Source organism: Triticum dicoccoides, chromosome 1A (assembly GCF_002162155.2).
Source record: "Triticum dicoccoides isolate Atlit2015 ecotype Zavitan chromosome 1A, WEW_v2.0, whole genome shotgun sequence".
NCBI lineage: Eukaryota > Viridiplantae > Streptophyta > Magnoliopsida > Poales > Poaceae > Triticum > Triticum dicoccoides.
Genome location: NC_041380.1, coordinates 36,009,427 through 36,022,575, shown reverse-complemented (window position 1 = coordinate 36,022,575; position 13,149 = coordinate 36,009,427). Strand labels below are relative to the sequence as shown.

General features: G+C 43.2%; 1 protein-coding gene across 1 annotated transcript; it reads left to right on the top strand.

Moving 5' to 3' along the window:
* The first annotated feature begins 3,086 nt into the window (after window positions 1-3,086).
* On the top strand, window positions 3,087-8,868 carry LOC119361319. Its single transcript, XM_037626590.1, has 3 exons — window positions 3,087-3,369; window positions 8,260-8,361; window positions 8,503-8,868. The coding sequence occupies exons 1-3, from the start codon at window positions 3,250-3,252 to the stop codon at window positions 8,593-8,595; spliced, it is 315 nt and encodes a 104-aa protein (XP_037482487.1). The 5' UTR covers window positions 3,087-3,249; the 3' UTR covers window positions 8,596-8,868.
* The last annotated feature ends 4,281 nt before the right edge of the window (window positions 8,869-13,149 follow it).

Below are 13,149 nucleotides of genomic sequence, written 5' to 3'. Positions count from 1 at the left end.
AATGTCTTTTGGCATATGCGCCGGCGGTTTTTCCGCCCTGAGGGCGATCGAGTTTCCAGTCGCGCCCCCAGGTTTCGGCCCCCAAACGCCCGAAAATTCTAATTTATCTTTTCTGCTGCCAAAAAACGCCACAGGTTCGGCGATCATCATGGCATAGGTCGGCGATCAAACATACCCAAAAGTTCGATGATCAAAAGGAAGGAATCATAGACATGGAACGCATCAAACGGCAGGCTCCTCTGCCATGGGACTGGCTGAGGTCAGTGTGGGCGCATCTTCAGTGCTCGGGCTCGACGTTGGCGTTGGTGTGGCTTCAGTGCTCACGCAGGGCGTCCGCACATGTTCACTTCTCAGGCTTGGCATCGGCGTTGGCGTCGTTGTGGGCATAGAGGCGGCGGTTGCCGCCTGTCGAGGCATCTAGTTCAAGATGAGGCCACGCTCTGCCAGGTACCACGCCTTCACCTGCTCGTCCATCGTCGACATGTCTGCCGCCATCAAGAGCACCAGGTTGGTGTTCCTCTTCTTCGCGGCGACTTTGGTCCTGAGAAGGTCGAGCTTGATGTCATGCTTCGTCATCAACGCCGACCACCTCACGTCGGATTTCTCCTCCCTCTTGGCGGCGCTGTTCTTGGCATCGGCGATGCACTGCTCGATCGATGATTGTAGCCGTTCAGCAGCGGGTGCCGCGCCCCTCGCCGCCTTGTCTCTTTTGTTGCCATCAGGGCGCCCTTCTGCCGCCGATGGGGCAGGCGCATCCGGCTTGTAGGTCTCCTTGGCCTTGCGAGAGTGAGTCGGCACTCCCTCCACTTCTCGCACGACTCGATCCTGGAGAACACGTGAAGGAACTTGAACTCTTGGTCGCTGTTGTCCTGGCGAAACATGTTGAACATTCGAACCATCTGCACAGCCGAAGAACAAGTGTCGGTGAAGTACACGACGAAAGAACTGAGCCGACGACTGGCCATACCTGCCCCTCGACGTTGGCGCCGCTTTCCGGGCGAGCCGCGACCTCCTGTAGGATCCCATGTCACTTGTTGCAGGCCGCCTAGATGGCCGCCCAATGGTTCGCCATGGCCTTGTCGCTGTGATCCATGTGGATGTTGGCGAAGTCGGGGTCGACCAGCTTGTGCTCGTCGAACGCCGTCTTGATTCTTCTCCAGTAAGTGTCGGCGTTCTGATTCAAGCCGGTGATCGGGTCGATGCTGACGGTCTTCCATGCATCGGCGAGGCACTCGTCTTCCTTGGACGTCCACTTGACGCGAGGCTCGCCCGGCTTGTGTTGGGCGCCCGCTTCTTCTTTCTCTCTTTCGGCGCCGGCTCCGGCTCCACCTGTTCTTCCTCCTCCGCCTCCTCCTTGGCGTCGTCGAGCACGTCATCCATGTCGACGGCGGTGTCCATCGTTTTGTCTTGCGCGTGGAACCCGGGGCACGAAGTGGCGGCGACCGAGCCGCTCGTGATGATCTCGTCCAGGTTGGCGTCGGTGTTGCTGAACTGTGGCGCCTAGCCGTGTGCGAAGGGTAGGGCGGCACGGCGCAGAGGCAGCGCAGGCGAGCCTGAGTACGCCGGCGGCGAGTAGTTGTACTGGGTGTTGAGGCCGGAGGCACGTGACACTGCGCCATGCAGGAAGGTGATGCTAGGGTTGAAGCCGCCATGCGTGTTGCCGTCGGAGTAGCCAAGCGAGGGCGCGTACCCCCATAGCGGCAGCGAGAAGTTGGCCGGCGAGGCGACGCTCTGCTGGCTCCCTCACGCAGCTTGTGGGCAGTGGCCATGCGAAAGGTTCATCATCCCCACGCGAGACGCCTCTCCTGCTCCGCCGCCGCCGCCACGTCCCTGGCCCTCTTGGTGATGAGCCTATTCTGGTGATCGGTGGTTACTCAACGCCTACCTTCCACTCGGCATTCGACAAGCCCTGTGGCCTTGCCATCGGCGCCCGCGGCTTCCTCTGCTTTGGCTGGGCAGTATCGATGGCTAGGCGAGGGGCCGCATACTTCTTCGGCGGCATGGCGGTCGGATCTGATGAGGAGAATAGCGGGAGTGGCGGTGGAGAAGGGGGGAAGTGCTTGGGCAATGGAGGGAAAATGGGGGAAAACGGCGGGAATAGGCCGGTCTGTCGCCGACCACGTGGGCCCACGCGCCTTTTCGCTTCAGCCGGTACCCCCAGGTGCCCCCTGGTGCGCTGGGTTCGGCTTGGGTTTGCCGGTTGTTATTTTGGCCCAAATCGGCGATAAACAACGATCTGGGGGCGCAACTTGGCCGATGTTTCGCCGCCGATGCTAAAAAAGGCGCCCTGAGGGGCTTGTTGGGGGGCCAGTGGAGATGCTCTTACATGATTGCATAACCAGGAAGATAGCTGGTACTACTATTTAGTGATAGTTTAGTTATTTTGCTGTTTCATGTTATGGCCTAGACATTTGCTTCACCGGAGTAGCCTTAGCTGGTTGTGCTTTTGAGAGAGGGTCTGTTGTTTATGAACTGTAGTGTACTACATGATGTTCGGAATTGCACTATTTTTGTAGGCCTACTATTCTGGCTAGGCAAAGGTCCAGTTGCACATTCAATTTTATAATCATGATTGTTGCTTTCTGGTGATATGAAAAGTGTACTTTATGCAATAATCCAGTACCTGCCCCCTAATCTATTCCTTACCTCACACTGGAGCAGCACAACATTCTCAACTGGTAGGCATTCGTTGACGAGAAGCTTGGCCAAACCCAGTAGGTATGCGTGGAATTATTGAGCTCAGGTTTTTTGGGATTAAGGTAAGAAGTTGTTAAATTTGTAGGGGTTTGAGCTAGGAGGTAGTGCTTAGTCCCATATGTTATGCTGTACCCCTAGACCATGATTCCTTTCCTATCTCAGAAGCAAGAACTGTTGCGATTTAGTGGAGAGGTGGAACACTACATGGTTCACACACTGTAGCTAGCCGAATTATATCCTGCAGATTTACAATCAATTTGGGGAAAGGAATTGCAACATGGACTAGGATATGAAAATGGATTGCTCACTCCTTGGTATCTTTCTTATGGATCTGATTTATTTTCTATGCAGATTCTTACACCAAAGGATCACTATATACCAAGGTATGTAAGTTGTGTCAAGTATAGGAACTTTATCTGTTGGATGAGCAAAAAAGACAATATTTTGACACAAAGTCTAAGCACAACAAACAGGGAATTTTTGGCTATAGAAAAGATTTGCTATCACTTTCTGTTAAATGGTTCTCCATTCCTCCTATGATAGACTTCGAGGATGATAAGAGCGGAAGATTTGGATTTAATTGTTAGGCTCGATGGCTCAAAATACGGCAAGGAATCAACTGAAAGAGGAACATGTATGAATCGTACGGAAGAACTACTATATGCTATTAAGGTACGTGTTAGCTTCTGAGGGGTACATATTCTTTTGTTCCTTTTCCATCTTCTCGTAATCCTGTCGTATTACTTTATTCTTCCTTTGTTCACAAATATTCTAGTATTTATGTACAAAGGGAGTAGTAAATCGAAAATGTCAAACGGAGACCGAGCTCCATGGAGGCCTTTATTTGAAAACTTCAAAATTCAAAATTTTCAGTTTCAAAAATTCTGGAAAAAAATACAGATACACCTAGATACATAATGTACATGTGTGCAAATTTTCAGGTCAAAATACATTAAAACGTGAGCTACACAAAAAAGACAAATGTGGGGCCTTTTACCATATGTACTGTTCATCTTTAAAGTCCATGATTTTGTTTTTTTTGTGCAGCTCGCAATTCATCCTGAAACTTATCACACATACACATTACATCCTTGCATACATGTTTGTTTTTTTCAGAATTTTTTGAAATCGAAATTTATGAATTTTGAAATTTTCAAAATAAAGGGCTCCATGGAGCTCGGTCTTCAAAATGCCCTAATCGTAGTAAATTTGTTTTTAAAATCAGGACATGTTTATTACATCTCTATGTTATGTTATGTTATACTCCCTCCGTTCCTAAATATTAGACCTTTTAGAGATGTCAATATGGACTACCTAACAGGCAAAACGAGTGAATCTACATTCTAAAATATGTCTATATACATCCGTATGTACTATGTAGTCCATATTGAAATATCTGTAAGGGCTTATATTTAGAAACGGAGGGAGTCTGATGTAATAATGTTGTTCTCAATATACTTTATATAGTGCATCTGTAATGTTTATACTCTCCTTATGTCACAAACTCCCATTGGTCCAGCTCATTCTTCCAATCAGCTCTAAAAGAAATATAGCTTAATATTGATTATCCAACTATCATCATAATCTTTTAGTTTTTAGGCTTTTGCTTTCTGTAGCAACTTCAGAATCTCTGCTTTTACCCAAGCATCGACAAGTAGTATGACATGTCTTTGTCGCCTCCCACTAAAAAGGGAACTATTGTCAAGTGCATCATTCATCATGGACTTGGATCAAAAGAAAAGTAAAGGTACTCCCTCCTATCCGAATTAATTGACGCAACCTCTATTCAAGACAAGAGGCTGCGGTGATTAATTCAGATCAGTGGCAGTATATTTCTTTCTAGAACAATTTGCTTGAATAGAAATATTCTTGAGAACGTACCGCGATTATGATGTTAAGGCTACCCCTCAAATGAATTTCTCTGTTCTACTTGAATGAAAATAGTTCTTGAAACATAATGAGATTTTGAAGCCCTTTAAACAGTCTGCTGCTGGTTAGTTGTTTTGATCGTCTTCTCTCATCATTTTTCTTATCTGACAACGCAGAATAATTCGGTGTCTAAGAAACATGGCGATATTATAATAATCTTTCGGATCCATATGTATTTCATTACTAGATACATCCGTTTGGCATAAGTTTCTTTTCATTCTGAACCTAATAATATCTCCATGCTTTTAGGGGTTGTTTGGATACCTAGATTATAGAGAACTGGTTTTCCTTAAACCTGATTTCTGGTGTAACAACCTAAAACATTGTTTGGATCGTCTAACTAACTCGTGGATATACTAAACTGAGTTTTCCAAAAGCTCAAAAACCCTGTTTATACAAAAACCACTAATTGACGTTTTTATACAAACGCGTTTTCTACATGCATCACGAGATCGACCAAGTCCGACGTGCTGGTCATGGTAAACTCCGCCGGCCGTGACGGCAGCTTGACAAAGCCAAAAGACATCGCTGCCGATCTCGGCCAGGCAGCCGGAGCAGGTTGCGATGCTCCATCTAGCCCAGAGCCTCCATGGCGGACGCGGACTTCGGCCGGCGGCTGTCGTGTCCATCGGCCGCTTCACAACCACCGTCGTCGTCCATATGCTCCAGCTTGTACGTAGTCGTCGCGCCTCCCTAGCATGTGTGTTGTGGTCTGGTGTTACCGGCGAATCAATCCAGCAGCTAGCTAGGTGCTACTGCTACATGCGTGCCCGGCCTGAGAATCAATCATGGTGCTTTAGGCCGTGTAGCCTTATGTGAGCTGCATGTACGTGCCTCTTCGATAGGAACCTGAGGCAACATGGGTGACACCGGCGAACGAAGCAGAGCATGATAAGGCGAGCAGCGTGACCACCCGGTGGCCCCGGCGATGGCCACGCACCTCTGGCCGGTGTGGTTGTCCAGCGCTGTGCGTGTAGGTGCCAAGAGCAAGCCGAAGCACCGTGCCTCCATGAATTGTTTTGAGAGGAACTCAAAATCGAGTTTTTTTCTATTTTTCTCATCCAAACAAGGTATTGTGTATACTTACCATAACAGAATAACTAATCAAAACTGGTTTTCCTAAAAATCCTCCCAAAACTCGTTTTCTAAAATCTCACATCTAATTCTCTGTATCCAAACAACCCCTTAGAGGTTATTTAGCTAATACTTCCTCCGTCCGGTAATACTTGTCAGAGAAATGGATGTATCTAGACATATTTTGGCTCATTGGTGGCATGTACTCCCGCTGTTCCTAAATATAAGTTTTTCTAGAGATTCCACCAAGTGACTACATACGGAGCAAAATGAGTGAATCTACACTCTGAAATATATGTTGTATTTCATTTGAAATGTCTAAAAAGACTTATATTTAGGAACGGAGGGAATACGAGCTTTGAACTGAGAATGGCGTTTTGGAGCTCGGCCTCCTTCGAGGCCGTTTTTTCTTAAATTCAAAATTCATACTTTTTGGTTAATTTTTTTTGTATAGTACACAATGATGTGATGTGTGTGCGTATAAAATTTCAGAATAAAACACATTGAGATGCGATCTATGGAAAAAAAAATCATGGACTTTTGGGATGAATAGTAGCGTGTCTTGAAAAGCCATTGCCTTTTTTTGCACAACCTTCATTTTAACGTATTTCGTCCTGTAAATTTACACATGTGAGTTATGCCTTCATGTATGCCTGTATTTTTTGAAATGTAAAAATATGTTTTTTTGTTGAATTCTGAATTTTTAAAAACCGTCCTTCAAAAGCAGTTTTGGCATTGTACTTTGCTTCGAACGGCTATCTTTTCTATGGTCATTGAAAGCAAATTTGACATGGGTAAACAAATACGACAGCGGTGGCATAAAAAAAGTCGCCTCAGACTATTTAATTCCTGATGACATTTTCCTCACTGCGCACACTGCGCTCAGAATGTCGGTCTCTAGGATAGTCATCATCGGCTTAGCGGAACCATTTGTAGACGCATACTTAAGCCGTATAACTTGATATTCCCCAATCGAGGTGGGATTAAAGAACTGTGGAAATGTTTCGGACGGTTCCTGCCTTTTATTTATTGGCTAGAAAAAAGTAGAGCGATCGAAATGGGCCTGGGCCAGAAAATAACTCTGCATTTAAATAGTCAGAGAAAGTTAACACGAGAGCTGCTAATGGGCGCCAGTTGGCAGTTCGTGCGCCCACGCGGCTGGGAACTGGGCTGGCCCAGGTTGCCTCGATCGCCTCCTTCGCTCCCGTCGATCACGGTTGGCCAGTCGACAGCTGGCCAGTTGGGAAAACCCTATTGGACGCTCGCTGCGTCCAGTTGTCGAGGCTTCACACAGAGAAGCGAGCGACTAGCGATCAAGATGGGCCGGCCCAGTCACGAGATAGCACAGGAGCTACAGCGTCCCGGTTTTGGGAACCTTCTGGAGGGTTCCTGAACGGTTTTGGGAACCTTCTGGAAGGTTCTTGAACCGGGTTTTCACTGGTTTTTTCTGTTTGCTTTTTCTTTATAGTTTTTTCTTTCTTTTCTTTTTCCTTCTTCGTTTTTCTGTTTCTTTATTTCATCTTTCAATTCCTTTTTCTTTTCTTTTTATTTTCTTTTTGTTCATGTTTCAAGTTATACTTGGGAGTTTCAAAAAATAATCCAATTTCAAAATTTGTTCATCAAATTCAAAAAATGTTCATGTTTTCAAATTTTGCTGCGAGTTTCCATAAATGTTTCCATTTAAAAAATTATTCGCAAATTGCAAAAAATGTTCATGCTTCAATTTTTGTTCGGGAGTTTCGAAAAAATGTACGCAAGTTTTAAAAACTGTTCATGTGTTCAAGTTCTGTTCGGGAGTTTCAAAAAATGTTCCAAGTTTTAAAAAATGTTCAAGTATCCAAAATTTGTTTTCGAATTTGAAAAATGTTCGGGTTTTGGGAGACTTTACAAAAATGTTCCCATTTGCAAAAATTGTTTGCATTTTTCAAATTGTTGAGTTTTTACAAATTTTGTTCTCAATTTCTAAAAGTGTTCGCTGTTTCATACAACCTTCATGTTTTTTCCTCAAAAATAGGGTTTCTCAAAAATGTTCGCACTTCCAAATTTGTTTGGAATTTTTCAAAATTGTTCTCTATTTTAAAATATGTTCTCAAGAAACAAAAAATGTTCGTGCTTTACAAAATTGTTCATGCTTCCAAATTTGTTCAGGATTTTTCAAAATTGTTCTTCGTTTCAAAATTTGTTCTCAAGGTTCAAAAAATGTTCGTGCTTCAAAAAATAATCCGCGCTTCCAAATTTGTTCTCAAGATTCTAAAATCGTTCATGCTTCATAAAAATGTTCACAAACTCCAAAAATGTTTAATTTCCGAAAAATGTTTGGGAAATTCAAACTTTTCGGTTTTCATAAAATTTGTTCACATGTTCAAAAAATGTTCATGTTTCCAAATTTGTTTACAAATTCAAAAAATTGTCCACATGTTTATTTTTTACTAATTCAAAAAATTGTTTCCTGTTTCCGAAATTTGATCACATATTCCAAAAAATATGTGAACAATGAAATTTACAAGCTCTATGTCAAAAAATATTCCAAAAATTTGTTCACATGTTAAAATACTGTAGGATGATTTACAAGCTCTACGTCAGAAATTTCTTTTTGAGATTGTAACATGCAAGGACAATGAAATTCAGCTGCCGTTAGTAACTTCTTTCCTGCAGAGACATGTAAGTTCTCTATTTTTTTTCTCTCCTATGGAAACAAAAGAGATGTTATTTTCTTAGAGCCTGTTCTTTCATACCGAACAGTGATATTTATTTCTTCTAATCGCGTATATGTTTCTTCTAATTCTTCTTTCTATTCTCAAGGGTCTCATTAATACTGTCACCTTCAAGGGAAGTGCACTGCAAGATTCAACTCAAAGGAATACTTCCATGGGAAAAATGTTTCCTTACCGATAGAGCTATCTTTTTTTTCTCTTGCTGATCTAGTGATAGTTTCTTCCAAGACATTCAACTATAAACAATGTCCGAAAACAGCTGAAACAGTTATGAAAACGAGCAATAAGACATGTACATTTTTTTGTCTTTCATGACGCCTTGGTGATACTATCATCACTCAATTTCATCAAGATGTAAGCTTACCACTTTTATGACAGTTTTAGAAGTACCACTTTGTAATAAATGTAAAATGAAATTTCATGTTTTTTTATAATTAAAAACTAGTTGAATCAATCGGAACAGCACCTGGTTTCATAAAAATGGAACCTACAACCATTGTTTAGTAAATTCAAGGCTTTTGTCTTTCATGTTTCTTTGGGAAACAGTTGAAACTGTACCATTGTTTAGTTTATACAAGGAAAACAGAAGAAACAGTGGAAAACAGCAGGGACAACAATCAGTGGAACAGCTTCGCGAAGCAGAATCAATGAAGTGGTAGAAACAGTTCAAAACCAGGAAACGCGCGCCTCGTGGCCCACAAAGCCCGCCAGTCAGCTACTCCTGTGCGAAGCCGCACCTAGTTGACGCAGAATGCGTCACATAGGAGTTCTCGGCCAGTTGACCGGTCAACCGTTGACTTTTGACAAAAAAATCATAGAAAATCCTGAATTCAAAACGGTTCATGACATTTGAAAGAAAGTCCAGAAACTTCAAAAAAGTTCACGAATTTGAAAAAGTTAATTGATTTTGAAAAAAATCCAACACAACTGAAAAAAGAATTCATCAACTTTGAAAAAAAAGTAAGTTCATCTGTTTTGGAAAAAATTAAATCAAAAATGAAGAAAGAGTTCATCGATTTTGAAAAATCTTCATCGACTTTGGAAAAAGTTCATTGATTTTGAAAAAAGAGTGTCGATATTGAAAAAAGTTCATCTGTTTTTAATTTTTTTTATTGATTTTAGAAAAGAGTTCATCAGTTTTTAAAAAAAAATAATCGATTTGAAAGTAGAGTTCATCGATTTTGAAAAAACGTTCATCGAGTTTCCAAAAAGGTTCACTGATTTAAAAAAAGTTGACTGAATTTGAAAATATTTTATCGAATTTGAAAAAAGTTCACGTGTTTAAGGAAAAAACAAAAATGAAAAAGGGCCTAGAAAAAAAGGAAGGACCAGTGAAAATAACTGATTCGGGAAGCTTCCCAAAACCAGAGGCTCTCGCGACTGAAGGAATAAAGGAAAGGAATGAAGTTTATAGGCTCAATTGCTTCGTTGTTGTCCTGGTGGTCATTGTGCTGCTCTCTCAACGAGAGATCCCGAGTTTGAAACAACGCTTGCACAAACACCCTTTTTGCTCCAGTTTTGAAAAAAGAACATGCCGGACCAGCGCGGCGGGGGAGTATGTGCCCGTTTGCGCGAACTGAAGAAACGGGTGCCGAATAGGCTTTGCCAGTTAACGCAGCAGATGGGACAAATTTCCAATTCTCTTGCACAAAACAAAAGGACATTGATGACGCATGACTTAAAAAAACACAAAATTCAATCGAGCTACATATAATACTTATACCAACATAACATACAGGTCGAGAACTTGTAGAAGAAGCATCACTAAGAGCATCTCCAATAGAAGATGCATATTTGGAGATGTAAAACAGGAGATGTCAAAATTTACATCTCCAAAAAAGAGGCAACTCCAATAGATGATGTACATTGAAGATGTAAAAGAGCAACTCCAATAGATGATGCAAAGTGGAGATGTAAAAACTAGTGGGCGGCGGCCAAATAGGGGCGGTGGCAGTTCGGAAGGTGGCGGCGTCGGCGTCGGCGCAGCAGCGAGGACCGACGGAGGGACGGCGGAGTTGCGGCGACGAAGGTTGAGGAGGGCCTCTTTGGTCGGAGGAGGAAGCCACGGCCGCCGCCGGCAGCCAACACTACTGGAATCAAAAGATTTGCCGTCAGCCACTTCTTTGTCGTCTGCTAGCTGACGGCAAAGGATGGCTTTGCCAACAGCTTCCAAAAACAGACGACGATGAGCTGGCTGACGGCCAAGGATGGCTTTGCCATCAGCCAGGTCTTTGCCGTCTGCTACTAGACAACAAAGAGGGAGGTTGGCCCACTAGCTGATAAACAAGAGGAAAAGCGTTAGGAAAAGTAGATACGTTGGAGACGTATCAGACACCCCAACCCCTGATACCTCTTCGGCCTCCTGTTGACCGAAAAGGTGGTCTTCGGCCTTCCAAAGGCCAATGGTGAATTATGAGTTAGGTCATATATTTTTCGATTTTATTATAAAAAACATCATATTTGTGTTGATTTGGTGGTTTTAAATGTGCAATTGTTTCGTCGCTGCGAGGGTCTGGTGTTCGATGACCTCCCTGTGCGTTCACGAGCTCCGCCCCTGCGTTCGTGGGTGAGCACAACTGACATCTCCTCCTCCCCCATTCATTTGCTTTGTTCCGGTCTTTCTGCCGATGAAACTTGCTAGCTATAGGTGTCTTCAATCCTTAGTATGCGTGACCACTATGCGTCTCCCGTTTGAAAGGGTTACATCTATAAATATGTGTAGCGACCAGACCTCAAACAGTCTGATCTCTGTGCATAAGTGTCATCCCTGGATCGGTAATGCTGACACACACAGTACTTGAAGGATTTATAACAGAGTAGCAATAACACACTTATTACATCGAATATCTCAAAAGAGAACTTATTGCAATAAATATGGCTTAAGGCCATCTAATACGATAACAGCGGAAGGCTTGGAAGATAAAGTGAGTCCATCAACTCCAACGGCATCACTGAGTGAAAGACCATGACCTAAGGCTCCTTACTCGTCGTCTGAAAAGTCTGCAACATGATACGTTGCAGCCTGAAAACGGGTCAGCACATTGAATATGCTGGCAAGGTAACACAAAAGAGTAATGAACAGAATAATGCTATCACTACATGCATATTTGGCTGGTGGAGGCTGTATGGTTAATATGTTTTGCGAAAAGCCAATTTTTCCCTACAACAAAGGAATAAATTTTATTTAACTATCATGGTGGTTGTTAAACATTAAGAATGGTAAACTCCATCTCAATCCCAATTAAAATCATCATTAACCCCAATCAAATTATATAATTAAGACTGATGAGATCCACATGATAATCCAAGAACTAGATACTCAAGATGTCCATAAGCGGGGACACAGCTAACCATGATTAGTTTGTACACTCTACAAAGGTTTGTGCACTTTTCCCCACCAGACTTGATCTCCTCCGTTGGTTTTCTCGCACTACAAGATGTTTGAGAAACGGATGACCGAGACACAGTGTTTCCAAAGAGGTCCCCTTAACCGATAGATAGGCCAGTACACCTACAATCCCCTATATCTGCTAGCCCATCATGGAAAGGTTTCCCACAACTTACTCAACTATGCCAGAGCTCATAATGTCATGTGGCTGCACACGGAAGTTTCTAGCATGAATAATCTTATGATCCCTTTGAGTCTGGGTGGCAGTCCATAGGAGAACCACACGGTACCCCGGGATTTCCAAAAATACAGGCAATCACTGGAATTCCCCAGGTGCCTCAATCCACCCAGATGTGTATTAAAGTTGCCACCTTAAGTTAACCATTATTTAACAATATTCACATCTGTCATGAATACTCTCAAACCCAATCCACGTCTACGAACATAGCATAGCAATATAAGCGACGTAGAAGTAACTCCCAAGGTTTGATAATGAATAGGTGAATAGGTACTACCTCATCTACTTCCCAACACACAATTTAATCAGATCCCAACCATGCAATTGTTTGAGGATTGATCTAATGCAATAAAACCGGGTAGTAAAGAGGTATGATCAAAGTGTTACTTGCCTTGCTGATGATCTGCGAAACCTAGAGACTCGTAGTAGCACGCTTCACACTTCGGGTACTCTATCGCAAACAAACAAGCATACAATAAGCAATCAAGCAAGGGCACGGGTAAAACTCAAATAAGAGATCTAACCAGAAAGTTCAACTTAAGAACTCCGATTTGCAAAAAGAATCAAATCAAACGAAGCAACAAAACTCAAACGGCGAAAGAAACAAGCTTCGTTTACTAATCTGGACTAAAGTCAAATTTTACAGTAGCAAAATCTTGTTTAAGTTGGTTAAACAGAAAGAGGGTTTCGAGACGAAACTGTAGGCCCTTGAATCGCCTGATTCCGATAAACGAGCGAAAAGTTATACTAGAATAAAAATTGGATCAGAAATCGCGATCGAAAATAATCGCGGAAAAGCTGAGAAAAAAAACTGACGAACAGGCTAACGAATGAACGTTCGCTGTCTGCGGCTAAACGGTGAAAACCGTTCGTTAAAACGAACTAACGAACGGGCGTTCGCTAAATAACTAAACCAAAAAAATAAACCGAACCGGATTTATAAAAAAAACGGATCTAGGTTTAGAAAAAAATTGCCGGTTCTCTCGCGAAAACCAAGTCGGCGGCGACGGCTACCTCCGGCAAAAGTCCGGCGAACGGCGACGGTGGCGGGCGGGCTCCGACGAGTCGGCGCGGGGCGGCGGTGACGCGGGGCGGCAACGGCGTCGGCG

Coding starts and splice junctions, on each gene's coding strand:
- LOC119361319 (XM_037626590.1), top strand. CDS start 3,250: ATGATAAGAGCGGAAGATTTGGATTTAATTGTTAGGCTCGATGGCTCA. Junction 3,370..8,259: donor AACTACTATATGCTATTAAG/GTACGTGTTAGC, acceptor AAAATACTGTAG/GATGATTTACAAGCTCTACG. Junction 8,362..8,502: donor CTTCTTTCCTGCAGAGACAT/GTAAGTTCTCTA, acceptor TCTATTCTCAAG/GGTCTCATTAATACTGTCAC.